The sequence below is a fragment of the Engystomops pustulosus genome, chromosome 11, assembly GCF_040894005.1.
Source record: "Engystomops pustulosus chromosome 11, aEngPut4.maternal, whole genome shotgun sequence".
Lineage (NCBI taxonomy): Eukaryota > Metazoa > Chordata > Amphibia > Anura > Leptodactylidae > Engystomops > Engystomops pustulosus.
In genome coordinates, this window is record NC_092421.1 from 2293895 (window position 1) to 2307572 (window position 13678).

A 13678-nucleotide genomic window follows, 5' to 3' on the forward strand; every position below is an offset into this window, starting at 1 on the left:
TATTTTTTAGACAAAAAGTCATAACAATTTTTTTTTTGTAAAAAAAAAAAAAAACTTTCCATGATATCATAAGAGGAGGCCGCAGGTAACGCAGCGCAGCTCAGTAATTAATGTATAAACTGAAGGACATTAGAACTTGTGGCTCCGGTGTCGGGTGCGATCACGGGGCGGCCTCTGGCGGTGCTGTGGCCGGGAGCCGCCAGGGGGCGCTCTCTCTGTTCTATTGACTTTTTCATGAGAAACAAGAGCGTGGAGTTTCCGCCAGACCCCGCCCCCTCCACGGGTGACGTCATCGCGTCAGCAACTCTCTCCCAGTCCACGCCCCCAGCGGTGACGTCAGCGCGTGCCCGGCTTCTCCCCGGAAGTGTGTGGTGCTGGTGGTTGTGCTCCCGGCTGTGCGGCCGCTGAGGTGAGAGGAGCCCCCGGTGCGGCGCCAGGATGAACAGGGGAGGTCTGTGCCGTCACATCTATTATCCCCTGCAGGTGCCCAGCAGCTCTCCGTGGACTGTGAGCTCTTGCGCGGCCCTCCGTGGGCTGTGAGCTCTTGCGCGGCCCTCCGTGGACTGTGAGCACTTGCGCGGCCCTCCGTGGACTGTGAGCTCTTGCGCGGCCCTCCGTGGGCTGTGAGCTCTTGCGCGGCCCTCCGTGGGCTGTGAGCTCTTGCGCGGCCCTCCGTGGACTGTGAGCACTTGCGCGGCCCTCCGTGGACTGTGAGCTCTTGCGCGGCCCTCCGTGGGCTGTGAGCTCTTGCGCGGCCCTCCGTGGGCTGTGAGCTCTTGCGCGGCCCTCCGTGGGCTGTGAGCTCTTGCGCGGCCCTCCGTGGGCTGTGAGCTCTTGCGCGGCCCTCCGTGGGTTGTGAGCTCTTGCGCGGCCCTCCGTGGGCTGTGAGCTCTTGCGCGGCCCTCCGTGGGCTGTGAGCTCTTGCGCGGCCCTCCGTGGGCTGTGAGCTCTTGCGCGGCCCTCCGTGGGCTGTGAGCTCTTGCGCGGCCCTCCGTGGGCGGTGAGCTCTTGCGCGGCCCTCCGTGGGCGGTGAGCTCTTGCGCGGCCCTCCGTGGGCTGTGAGCTCTTGCGCGGCCCTCCGTGGGCTGTGAGCTCTTGCGCACACTCCTCTGGTTCCCTGTCTGTCTGCTCCTATTGTATGTGTCCCCCATATCCTGTACAGCGCTACAGCGTATGAAGGCACCACGTAATTACAGATTATTATCATCCCTACTAATCTCATACCACGTGTGTCTTCCAGTCCTGTGTCTTCAGTACTCTGCATCGCCGCCTCTGCCGGACCACATGGGGAAGGAGCGGAGTCACGTGACTGAGAGCATCCTAAAACTGACCCTGGAGATCATCTACCTACTGACCGGAGAGGTGAGTGCTCCCGTCCTCCGCAGGACGCCCCATAGACAGGGAATTTATTTCACACTTATGTTTCCCAATGTTTAGGATTATGGGCCAGTGAAGAAGCCCAAGAAGCAGGCGACATCCAGCAGTAAGCCCGGCATGTCCGGAGCACGGGATAGGACCCCGGAGCCTCTGCCCTGCCACAAAATCCTGGAGATCACCAACCAGATCATAGAACTGCTGAGCGCAGAGGTGAGGACAACGCGTCACATTCATCGTATGCTGCCGCTAAGTGCGCCAAAGTATGATGTGCGCTCAGGCACGTGACGGATTTATCAGGGGGGTCCTGCGTGTGGAACCTACGGATGCAGGCAATGGGCAGGAACGCTCAGCGCTGACACACGCCACACCCTGACACCACCCAAACGTTATAGAGGATGGAGTAGTAACAGCTGCCTGCCCCGCATGAGGAATTGTGCCCTAACCTACGGATGCAGGCAATGGGCAGGAACGCTCAGCACTGACACACGCCACACCCTGACACCACCCAAACGTTATAGGCGATGGAGTAGTAACAGCTGCCTGCCCCGCATGAGGAATTGTGCCCTGATGGCAGGTGTACAACCCCCGCCAAAGTCCTGGACTGTAATCTGCTGTGTTCTGCCATTTTATACATTTAGGAACAGGTTACCTGCAAAAGATCCAGCCAATAGGCGCTGCTCTGTCACATCCCAAATAATGCCTCATTGTGTACAGCATCTACAGACCTCCCAACCTCTGGGGCTAAGAAAGAGAAAAAAAAGAGAAGTGTAATGCCCCTTATCCCACCCCCCTAGTGTGCACATGCAGTATAATACCTATGTTCATGGCTTTTACACTGGATATTCTCACCCTATATAGTGCCCCCCCCTTCATTGTTCTCCATTTCTTTACTTTTCTTCCTTATTGTGCCCCTAATCTCCTCCCCCTCTTATTCTCTCCCACCATCTCTGCTCCACTTCTTAAGGTCCTACTTCTGCTTCCCTTAGTTTATTGTTCCCCTTTCTCTGTCCGCCTTTTTATTGTGCACCTTTATCTGTGCTCCGATAGGTCAGGGTCGCTCACCACCAGGTGCACAATCCACGAGAGGGTCTTATCTCCCCTAGGTACAAGCAGAAGAATAATAGAAGTTGATCAGCACTCACAGAATCCATTAAAATCGTTGTGCGGCTTTATTCATCTGAAAGTAGGTAGAATCCAGGCAATGAGCGGATGCAAAGATTAGGATGCCACACACATCTACATGCGACGCGTTTCAGACCATCAGATCCTTAGTCATAGATGATCATTTTCATTCATCTCTATATGATTGAGCGGCGTTGGATCTTGTGACCGGAATCTCCAGCCGCGGGCACCAAACATTATCAGTCACTCTCTGGAGTTTTGGGATTTCCTTCCTATTGATATCCCCATCTGTTTCCTCATTCATGTTTCCGGGTTGGGTTGCGGTCGGACCAGCAGTTATTTAGTATATAAAAGTTCTGATGACTGTAACCTTGTGTGTGACAGGTCTCTGCTACGTTTCAAGAAAATAATTCGGATTCTTCGATGGATGAGTGGATGTTAGAAAGATGTAAGGATGAAAATCTGAAAGGCGAGATGGAGACTCCCCAAGGCAGCAAATCACCAGGTACATCCACCTGACCAACTTGTCTCTGGTTTCTCTTCATTTTTGATGCAAATCTGACCTAATGAAACTGTATATATTACAAACCTGAACTTAACCACAAGCTCCTGGACCGAGTCCTGTCTATACCCCGCTGTCAGATGCTGGCACTAAGCTCTCTGCCAATGGGCTGGGGGCAATGTAGAAGCAGTATATCTACAATATGGGCTCAGGTAAACGAAGGGTCCTGAAAAAGTAGGGTGCAAAAAGATTTATAAATTAAAAAAGATTAATATCTCTCCCCTCTCCCTAGGACACATAAAATAAACAAAATAAAAACAACAAATGTCCTGCTACACCAACATTTTCAAGGCAATAAATTGTTTTTGGTTATTTACTAGAGCAAATGTTATATAAAACATAAACAACGAAAGTTTGTGGGGCCCTCACAGAAACCTGACCATGGCCACACAGGTGCATGGCTTGTTAGTATCACAGAGAGTAATCAGCTGTGTGACATATAACGAGGCGCGCACCTGTGTGACATGTAACGAGGCGCGCACCTGTGTGACATGTAACGAGGCGCGCACCTGTGTGACATGTAACGAGGCGCGCACCTGTGTGACATGTAACGAGGCGCGCACCTGTGTGACATGTAACGAGGCGCGCACCTGTGTGACATGTAACGAGGCGCGCACCTGTGTGACATGTAACGAGGCGCGCACCTGTGTGACATGTAACGAGGCGCGCACCTGTGTGACATGTAACGAGGCGCGCACCTGTGTGACATGTAACGAGGCGCGCACCTGTGTGACATGTAACGAGGCGCGCACCTGTGTGACATGTAACGAGGCGCGCACCTGTGTGACATGTAACGAGGCGCGCACCTGTGTGACATGTAACGAGGCGCGCACCTGTGTGACATGTAACGAGGCGCGCACCTGTGTGACATGTAACGAGGCGCGCACCTGTGTGACATGTAACGAGGCGCGCACCTGTGTGACATGTAACGAGGCGCGCACCTGTGTGACATGTAACGAGGCGCGCACCTGTGTGACATGTAACGAGGCGCGCACCTGTGTGACATGTAACGAGGCGCGCACCTGTGTGACATGTAACGAGGCGCGCACCTGTGTGACATGTAACGAGGCGCGCACCTGTGTGACATGTAACGAGGCGCGCACCTGTGTGACATGTAACGAGGCGCGCACCTGTGTGACATGTAACGAGGCGCGCACCTGTGTGACATGTAACGAGGCGTGCACCTGTGTGACATGTAACGAGGCGTGCACCTGTGTGACATGTAACGAGGCGTGCACCTGTGTGACATATAACGAGGCGTGCACCTGTGTGACATATAACGAGGCGTGCACCTGTGTGACATATAACGAGGCGTGCACCTGTGTGACATATAACGAGGCGTGCACCTGTGTGACATATAACGAGGCGTGCACCTGTGTGACATATAACGAGGCGTGCACCTGTGTGACATATAACGAGGCGTGCACCTGTGTGACATATAACGAGGCGTGCACCTGTGTGACATATAACGAGGCGTGCACCTGTGTGACATATAACGAGGCGCGCACCTGTGTGACATATAACGAGGCGCGCACCTGTGTGACATATAACGAGGCGCGCACCTGTGTGACATATAACGAGGCGCGCACCTGTGTGACATATAACGAGGCGCGCACCTGTGTGACATATAACGAGGCGCGCACCTGTGTGACATATAACGAGGCGCGCACCTGTGTGACATATAACGAGGCGCGCACCTGTGTGACATATAACGAGGCGCGCACCTGTGTGACATATAACGAGGCGCGCACCTGTGTGACATATAACGAGGCGCGCACCTGTGTGACATATAACGAGGCGCGCACCTGTGTGACATATAACGAGGCGCGCACCTGTGTGACATATAACGAGGCGCGCACCTGTGTGACATATAACGAGGCGCGCACCTGTGTGACATATAACGAGGCGCGCACCTGTGTGACATATAACGAGGCGCGCACCTGTGTGACATATAACGAGGCGCGCACCTGTGTGACATATAACGAGGCGCGCACCTGTGTGACATATAACGAGGCGCGCACCTGTGTGACATACAACGAGGCGCGCACCTGTGTGACATACAACGAGGCGCGCACCTGTGTGACATACAACGAGGCGCGCACCTGTGTGACATACAACGAGGCGCGCACCTGTGTGACATACAACGAGGCGCGCACCTGTGTGACATACAACGAGGCGCGCACCTGTGTGACATACAACGAGGCGCGCACCTGTGTGACATACAACGAGGCGCGCACCTGTGTGACATACAACGAGGCGCGCACCTGTGTGACATACAACGAGCCGCGCACCTGTGTGACATATAACGAGCCGCGCACCTGTGTGATATATAACGAGCCGTGCACCTGTGTGACATATAACGAGGCGCGCACCTGTGTGACATATAACGAGGCGCGCACCTGTGTGACATATAACAAGCCGTGCACCTGTGTGACCAGGGTCGGGTTTCTGTCCACTGGAAGTAATCATAGAAGCTTCCTATAGCGGGGCAGCAAGCAGAGATCTAGAAAACTGAGGAATTGATACAAAAAAGTATATTAGAAATTTCCTTTTTCTTTCAGCAAATAATTGATATTGTTTGTGTAAGTGGACGACCCCTTTTAGTGTGGACAGGGAGACTAAGTCTTCAGTAAATGTCAGCAGTGATTTAACCCTCTGGACTCCTGTGTATTTATCTCCATACAGATTACACTGATGATACCGATCTGTCTGATGGGTCGTCCTCCCCTGCTCCTTCCCACGATGATATCAGTGATCGCAGTAACGCTTTCACCACAGACGTCCCAGATTTCGACAGACCAGAGAACACTATGGGGGCATCAAAGACTGAAAGATTTACTCCTACTCAAAACACACCGCACTCGCCTTCCTATGTTAAGGAGGAAATTGTCTCCCGTGCGAGAGGGAAAGTCCCAACCCTTGACCGGTCACCACATACATACATTCACCGCAAAGAAAGATCCACATCCGGCAGAGCCAAAAATGTCCCCCGCTCCAAAATCTGCACCGAGCCCAAACGCAATTCTGGCAAATATTCACATACAGAGAAAGGTAGAAATCCGATTTCGCCTGTTAAAGAGGAGCCTGTGTCCGGAGATGAAGAAAATCTTCTGGGCCACCCGTTACCATCGTGGACCTTCACCAAAGGGGACAAGTTCAAAAAGAAGGACACAATGTGTTACATCTGCGTTGAATGCGGAAAGAATTTTCCATACAAATCGCATCTTCTCCGGCACCAGAAGATTCACATGGAGGAAAGGCCGTATTCCTGCCACGAATGTGGCAAAAGCTTTAAGTTGAACTCTAATCTTATAAGTCACCTACGAATCCACAGCGGGCAGAAGCCGTTCTCCTGCTCCCAGTGTGGGAAGTGTTTCATCAGTAAGTCTGAGCTGGTTAAACACGAGCGCATCCACACAGGGGAGAAGCCCTATCATTGCTCCGAGTGCGGAAGAAAGTTCTCCAGAATCTCCAATCTCATTGACCACAGTAAGATACACACCGGGGAAAAGCCACATTGTTGTACGGAGTGTGGCAAGTGTTTCCGACGTCACTCCAATCTACTGAGTCACCAGAAGACTCACGCCGTGGAGAAGGTATATTCCTGCCCACAATGTACAGTGTGTTTCTTCACCAGCTCTGAACTCGTTAAACATCAGCAGAATCACTCTGAAGGAAAGCCCATGTCTCCGGTCAACGCCGTCGCTGTTATGTGAACACTCACGATCTGGCATCCGTATTCTAAGGCCTATATCCACGCTACCATGGAGCTTCATGGCACCTGGTGACACTGTGTCCCGCCGCACTGCAACTGACCTGGAGAGGGGACATCATTTGCCATGGAAGTGAAACAGGACACGTATGGAGTACAAATTCGGGCAACAAATTCAATGTCCTTAGGGCTTATTCACACAACTGTAATGGGGGCCGTGATCTGGCTGTACAATTTGTGAACCAGATTCAAGCCCTGTTGAGATCTATGGCACCCTGTGCTTATCCTGAGCCACCAAATCTAGGATATGTTCTATATTTGGGCAGATTTGTGGTGGGGCCACTTGTCTTTTTATGGGAAAGGGTGAAGAAAGCTCATTCTTCCTTTATATGGGGAGGGGTGAAGAGAGCTCACTCTTCCTTCCTTTATATGGGGAGGGGTGAAGAGAGCTCACTCTTCCTTCCTTTATATGGGGAGGGGTGAAGAGAGCTCACTCTTCCTTCCTTTATATGGGGAGGGGTGAAGAGAGCTCACTCTTCCTTCCTTTATATGGGGAGGGGTGAAGAGAGCTCACTCTTCCTTCCTTTATATGGGGAGGGGTGAAGAGAGCTCACTCTTCCTTCCTTTATATGGGGAGGGGTGAAGAGAGCTCACTCTTCCTTCCTTTATATGGGGAGGGGTGAAGAGAGCTCACTCTTCCTTCCTTTATATGGGGAGGGGTGAAGAGCTCACTCTTCCTTCCTTTATATGGGGAGGGGTGAAGAGCTCACTCTTCCTTCCTTTATATGGGGGGGGGGGTGAAGAGAGCTCACTCTTCCTTCCTTTATATGGGGAGGGGTGAAGAGAGCTCACTCTTCCTTCCTTTATATGGGGAGGGGTGAAGAGAGCTCACTCTTCCTTCCTTTATATGGGGAGGGGTGAAGAGCTCACTCTTCCTTCCTTTATATGGGGGGGGGGGTGAAGAGAGCTCACTCTTCCTTCCTTTATATGGGGAGGGGTGAAGAGAGCTCACTCTTCCTTCCTTTATATGGGGGGGGGGGTGAAGAGAGCTCACTCTTCCTTCCTTTATATGGGGGGGGGGGGGTGAAGAGAGCTCACTCTTCCTTCCTTTATATGGGGAGGGGTGAAGAGAGCTCACTCTTCCTTCCTTTATATGGGGAGGGGTGAAGAGAGCTCACTCTTCCTTCCTTTATATGGGGAGGGGTGAAGAGAGCTCACTCTTCCTTCCGGTTGTGTGCTACACCCAGGTCCCAGCCTTTGGGAGCACACAGCTGTGTGAATAAGGCAAAAAGGGCAGAAACTAAAGAAAAACAAGACAAGACCAGGCATCAGATCTGTTGTTCTCAGTCTGTATAACACTATGTCCTGAGTCCATGTATATTGAATGCACACAGTATCCATGGTCACCCAAAATTCCTAGTAATGCAAGTAATATATTACTACAGGTTCTTGTCTTCATGTGTATGTACACGTGGAGCGTCCAGCGTGATGAACTTTTTCTCCGATCCATGGGACGTCTCCCCAGCAATGACAGGGAATATTTATTATTCTGTGTACAACCTAAAGCTGCTGTAATGTGGGTCAAAAGAAAACACTTATGACCAGTAGGAAGTGAGTCTTCAATGGAAGGGCAGATGGTCCAAGCGAAGTGAAAATTGTACTAAAATTGTAAAAATTTGACCATGTTTCCTGCATAAATTAAGCAGAACAAAGACCCGTGTCTGAGATACATTAATGTGAACTACAGCCTGGAGTGCCGGAAAAGATCTCCAGTGCTCCCACATAACCCACGTATGCAGGAATGGGGAATGGGAGGAGGGAAGAAGCGCATGCAAACGCACAGGCGCAGCACCGCAACGCACAATCCGCCATCAGCTTCTTCAAGAGCTAAAACGTCCTGCACTTCAAGTGCTCCACATGTCATCAGTGTGTAATCCGTCACCGAGCTTTGTCTCCGCGTGTGTCATCCACATATCATATCCTGACCGCCAGGTTATGCCTCATCTCTCTCCACTATGACCCCCAAGCAGGGACATTGCAATGACTTTCTTCCCCAGGCACATTAGTTAATCATCTTCATCCAAAAACTTGTGCTAACAAATGTGCCGCAAATTTATTTTGACAGCTGCCGCAGAACCTCATAATCCTCACGAGGCTGCGGCATTCCCCAGAGTGTTACATGTATAGAAGGTCTCCATCCTCCCTCCATTCCCCAAGGGAAGTTGAAATTGCTATATATATGTAAAACAATAATCATCAGAACTCAGATCCCTGGTGCTCATAGGGCAGAGAACTAATACCATCAACTTTAGCATTAATAGTCCCCAAATAGGGAAAAAGGAGGGGGATTAGTATGAAGTGCCATCATCCTGTATAGTAAAGGATACTCCAATAGGTGTTCGGGGTCGGGATCTCCCATGTGTTGCAGACTCAAGGTCCCAGTATGAGAAGCTGATCTCCCATTTCTGGTGGCAGATGAGGCAAATGGAAATCCCCATCTGTACAAAATGCCATTGTTTCTCAAACCATCCAGTGTAGGGCGCAGGGGTCTGTAGGGTTAGCCAGAACACATCCTGATATAGTTGGACCTGAGCCCCTTTAAAATCCAAATCTCTGTGTTTCCAGGCCACAAACTTAATACATTCTTTAAGCTCAAAGTCCTGCAAGCGGCATAAGAATTCTCTAGAGTTTGCCAACGAGGATTTGGGATGAAGAGCCCTAAGTGCTCTATGATACTTAGTCTGTACGGAATAATCCCTCAAAGTGGCTTTAATATCTTCTTAATCTTAATATTGTTTTGTCGCCCCCTATTGTCCAAGTCCTCCAAGGGCTTAGCCATTTCTTGGGATTGGGAGGCAGCTGTCATCTGAACTTGGGACCTCGAGCGCCTGTTATCATCTGCTGCAGTCTCCGGAGTATCCACTCTGCTATAGCTTGGAATTTGTGGCGCATCTCGGCAAACTCAGTCCTAAATGCATCTTTCACCTCCGCTATTTAAAGTCCTCTTTTGTAGGGATATTCAGCAGGTAGGCCAGCAAGGAATTTAACCCCTCTGGCTGGGAGTGCATGTCCTTCTCCGCCTCCATATGTGATTCGGGGGATGAAGCCCATACTGGGAGGGGTTCTTGGTCTCTTGTGAAGGATGGGGCAGCCCCCACATGGTTATTTTGTAAGTCGTCTGATCCCCAGCTCCTGGGTGCTGGCGCAGGTTCGGGGGGAATATCTTTCTTGCATGCTGCATAGTAGCCTTGTGTGTGTTTCCTTGGGCCGGGTGTCCATGTCCTGAGGAAGAGCCACTTAGCACCCCTTTTTCCTTATAGCTGAGGTTTTCCCCAATAGGGGTTCATAGTGGTTTGAAGGGCGTCCTCCCAATGGATCGGGGGATTGCGGCTTTTCACCGTGGTTTGTCACAGGCCTGTCCGGCCCTCCCCTCCATGACCTGGCTCCGGGCTGCCGGAGATCTGCAGGGCTGTAATAGGACTCACCCCTTGCTAGCTCCTGAAGTGGTGCGATGGGGCCGGGTCGTCCTGCGGGTGACATCTCCGCTCTGCGTTCACGTTGTCCTCCCCTGCTCTGGTTCGGGAAGAGGGCGCCTGCTCCGCCCCTTACTCCACTCCACACAGTGCAATTTCCAACTTTGTGTTCTCCATCTTGCCATCACATTGTAGCCTTGCTGATGTGGTTCCCCAGCCCCCCCCCCCCCCCTCATATTAAATCCCCTCTTATTGTGACCCCTCCACCATCTCTCCCTCTTATTCTGCTCTCTAGCAGCTTCACACTTATTCTGCCCCCACTGTAAAATAATATAAACATATACTCCTGATTCGGGTTGGGGACCGGTGCTGGAATCTTTAGCTCCTTATCGGAGCCTTTTCTTAGCTTGGGTGCCAGGGTGCTCAGTTGGGTGCCAGGGTGCTCAGTTGTATTGGAGTGGAATTGGCACCAGGGAGCCGGAGCACAGCGCTTAAGTGACCATCTTGATCGGTGCTTGGTCATGCCCCCCGAGCCCAAATCTCACAAGGGCAGTTGAGGTCTGACCTTCCACCTACTTCTGTATTGACCACGTCTTGCTTCAGCAAGTTTTAGTGAAAACACAATTCACACAAATAAACGTAAGATGCCATAAGCCAGTGTTCACCTCCCTGACATCGCCGTATATTGAGAACCGGACTCTGGGGTCACCAATGTACAGAAGGTAAAGCACATCCGGAAGTCCATCCCCGGCCGTACAAGGGTAAGTGTAAGCTTCAGAACATTCCCGCAAACCTTGTACCTCAACCCCCACCCAAGGATATACTTACCCCGCTTTATCTCAGACCCTTTCGGGGGACGTGACCAGGTGTCCCCAATCACCTTAACTCTTTAGGTTTAATCAGCCTCTGAAGGGGTAAGGATTTAGACAAACATGTTCATGTGACCCTTTTTGCAGATATTAACCCCTTACCGACAGGTAATAGTACCTGGAGACTGCACTCAGTCCATGTGCTGAGACCTGGTGGTAAGAGCTGACGGTCAGACCCTCCGCTCTGTGGAAAGACCATGAGGTCTCGAGGCCGGTGCTCCCCCTGCGCAGGGGTTTTATACTCCCCCTGGTCAGGTGGCAGCTCCTCTCCAATCACACTCCAGCTTACAATACAGGCATATCATTGGATAACATTGTACACCCATTTAACTATTGCCTGTCCAGGCAGAATCTACAGCTGCTGTTACATAATGTCCCAGTGCTAGAAACTTACCAGAGGGTTCATGACTCGCTCTGTCAGCTCCTGACCTGGAGAGGGCGCTATTCACAACTACCAGCTTGCCTATACGTTGGCAGGGGTGTTGCACATGCGTGACATACCGTGATCAGTCCGGACATTTTGGCACTCAGAAGACTGAAGCTTCCCTCAGGAGGAGGATCTACCGGGTGAATATAAAAGCCTGGTGGCGAGAGCCCCCGTCCTGTGCCAGTACACCCCATCGGGAGCCAGCGCCCCCTGGAGTTTGAGGCCCTAAATCATGTGGAGCCGGTCCGGTCTGCCAAGATCTGATCCTGCATCAGTGCAGCTGCAGCTTTCCCGAGGTATTGCTGCTTCATACTGCATCACATCACATGGTCGGTGTCCTCATAATGTTGAGTGTTCTGTGGAGCTGCTCTGGTTGTTACCCGTTATTCCTGTCCTCCCTATCGCCCTCCTTCCTGCACTCAGCTTCGGTTGTGTGTTTGTGTGCATGCTGGGATTGCTAGTTCTCCAAGTTTAACCTGCCACAATCATTTCATTCTGGGACCCAGATCTAGTACCCCAGACCCCAGTATTTGGAAAGGTACAAACATGTATCATTAGCTCTGGTACATTTACAGACAACCTGCCAATCAAATTAACCTACCCAAAATAAAAAATGTATAAAAAAATATTGTTTTTATCCCCAAACGTTTCCTCATGGCTGTAATACTAAGAAAAAAATCAGTGTGTAAATTTGAGACTCGCCTGAGGTGAGTCCAATCACAGTGAGTGAGTCCTGCATATTCCTGGATCCCCTGCACGAGCTCCCTGGCCCTGAACGACAGGTCTCACTGCTACCAACATACAGGGGCTCATTTACTAAGGGCCGCGCATGCACTTCTATCGGACTGTGCACCGTTTTCTGGACTAAAACGTGTCAGGTGGTTTGGCAGTTATTACCCTCATACACAGAAACCATTGTCTGCTGCTGCGGAAGTTGGAAGCTGAGCTGTGATTGGCTGCCGTTCTACCACAGGTCATTAATATGAGCTCTGAGCCGTGATTGGCTGCTGCTCTGCCACAGGTCATTAATATGAGCTCTGAGCTGTGATTGGTTACTACAGGCAATGAGTATAAGACGCTTATGTGTGATGTAAGATGGATAGAGACAGAGATAGGGAGAGATTATCAGAAATGTCTGAGGTAAAACTGTTCCAGTGGAAACCAATCAGAGATCAGCTGTAATCTTATAAACAGCTGTGGGAAAATGGAACTTACACTCTGATTGGTTGCCATGGGCAACTAGAGCTCTCAGACACTTCCCCATAGACAAAGTGACAATCAGAGACAAAGACAGTCACATACAGACGCAGATAGTCAGACGCAGTCATCGTCAGAGATAGACAGTTGGAGACGGAGAAAACTGTAGTCAGAGACAGACAGAAACAGTCAGAGACAGAAACCTACAGATACAGAAAGACACAGTCAGACTGAGACCGCAGAAACAGAGACTATAGAGACAGATGGAGACAGAAACAGTCAAAGACAGAGGGTCAGAGACACAGACGCTCAGAAACGGACAGATAGTCAGAAACGGTCAGAGACAACCAGAGGCAGATATAGTCAAGGACAGAGACCGTACCATATACAGGAGCCATTGTCTGCTGCTGTTGCAGTTAGAAGCTGTGCTGTGATTGGTTGCTGTTTTGCCCCAGGTCATCATTATGAGCTCTGAGCTGTGATTGGTTACTATGGGCAGTGAGTATAAGACGTTTATGTGTGATGTAATAAGAATAGATATAAAGAGATAGGGGGGATTTATCAGAAATGTCAGAGGTAGAACTGCTCCAGTTGCCTATGGAAACCAATCAGAGATCATCTGTAATTTTATAAACGGTGTGGGAAAATGAAACTTGAGCTCTGATTGGTTGCTATGGGCAACTAAAACAGTTCTGCTCTCAGACACTTCTGATACATCTCCCTATAGACAAAGAAAGTCAGAGACAAAATTCAGACAGTCCGAGAGAGACAGACAAAGAACAGAATCTGAGATGGTCAGACATGGACAGTCAGACAGAGACAGTTAGAGAGAGAGACAGAAAGTGAGAGACAGAGAGAGACAAAGTGAGAGACAGTCAGAGAGAGAGAGAGACAGAAAGTGAGAGACGGTCAGAGAGCGATAGATACATATAAAATATT

General features: G+C 50.6%; 1 protein-coding gene and 1 long non-coding RNA gene across 3 annotated transcripts; one reads left to right on the forward strand and one right to left on the reverse strand.

Annotated features, from left to right (window-relative positions):
- The first annotated feature begins 278 nt into the window (after positions 1-278).
- Positions 279-7412, forward strand: LOC140106305 (uncharacterized). 2 transcript variants are annotated; one of them, XM_072130689.1, is made up of 5 exons: positions 279-409; positions 1241-1362; positions 1438-1587; positions 2884-3004; positions 5747-7411. In XM_072130689.1, exons 2-5 carry the CDS (start codon positions 1285-1287, stop codon positions 6775-6777), a joined length of 1380 nt encoding a protein of 459 aa, XP_071986790.1. In that variant the 5' UTR covers positions 279-409; positions 1241-1284; the 3' UTR covers positions 6778-7411. The 2 variants fall into 2 exon arrangements, with proteins under 2 accessions (XP_071986790.1, XP_071986789.1); XM_072130688.1 differs by having other exon boundaries at positions 331-451; positions 5747-7412.
- LOC140106341 (uncharacterized) lies at positions 2528-13429 on the reverse strand. Its single transcript, XR_011850762.1, has 3 exons — positions 12440-13429; positions 5461-5572; positions 2528-3227 (listed from the first exon to the last, which is right to left on the reverse strand). It is a non-coding gene; the product is annotated as an uncharacterized lncRNA (long non-coding RNA).
- Positions 13430-13678: the final 249 nt, after the last annotated feature.

Bases quoted from the DNA above. Each gene is read 5' to 3' on its own strand.
- LOC140106305 (XM_072130688.1), top strand. The intron at 1,363-1,437 runs GTGAGTGCTCCC...CCCAATGTTTAG, and splicing joins TCTACCTACTGACCGGAGAG to GATTATGGGCCAGTGAAGAA. The intron at 1,588-2,883 runs GTGAGGACAACG...TGTGTGTGACAG, and splicing joins TAGAACTGCTGAGCGCAGAG to GTCTCTGCTACGTTTCAAGA.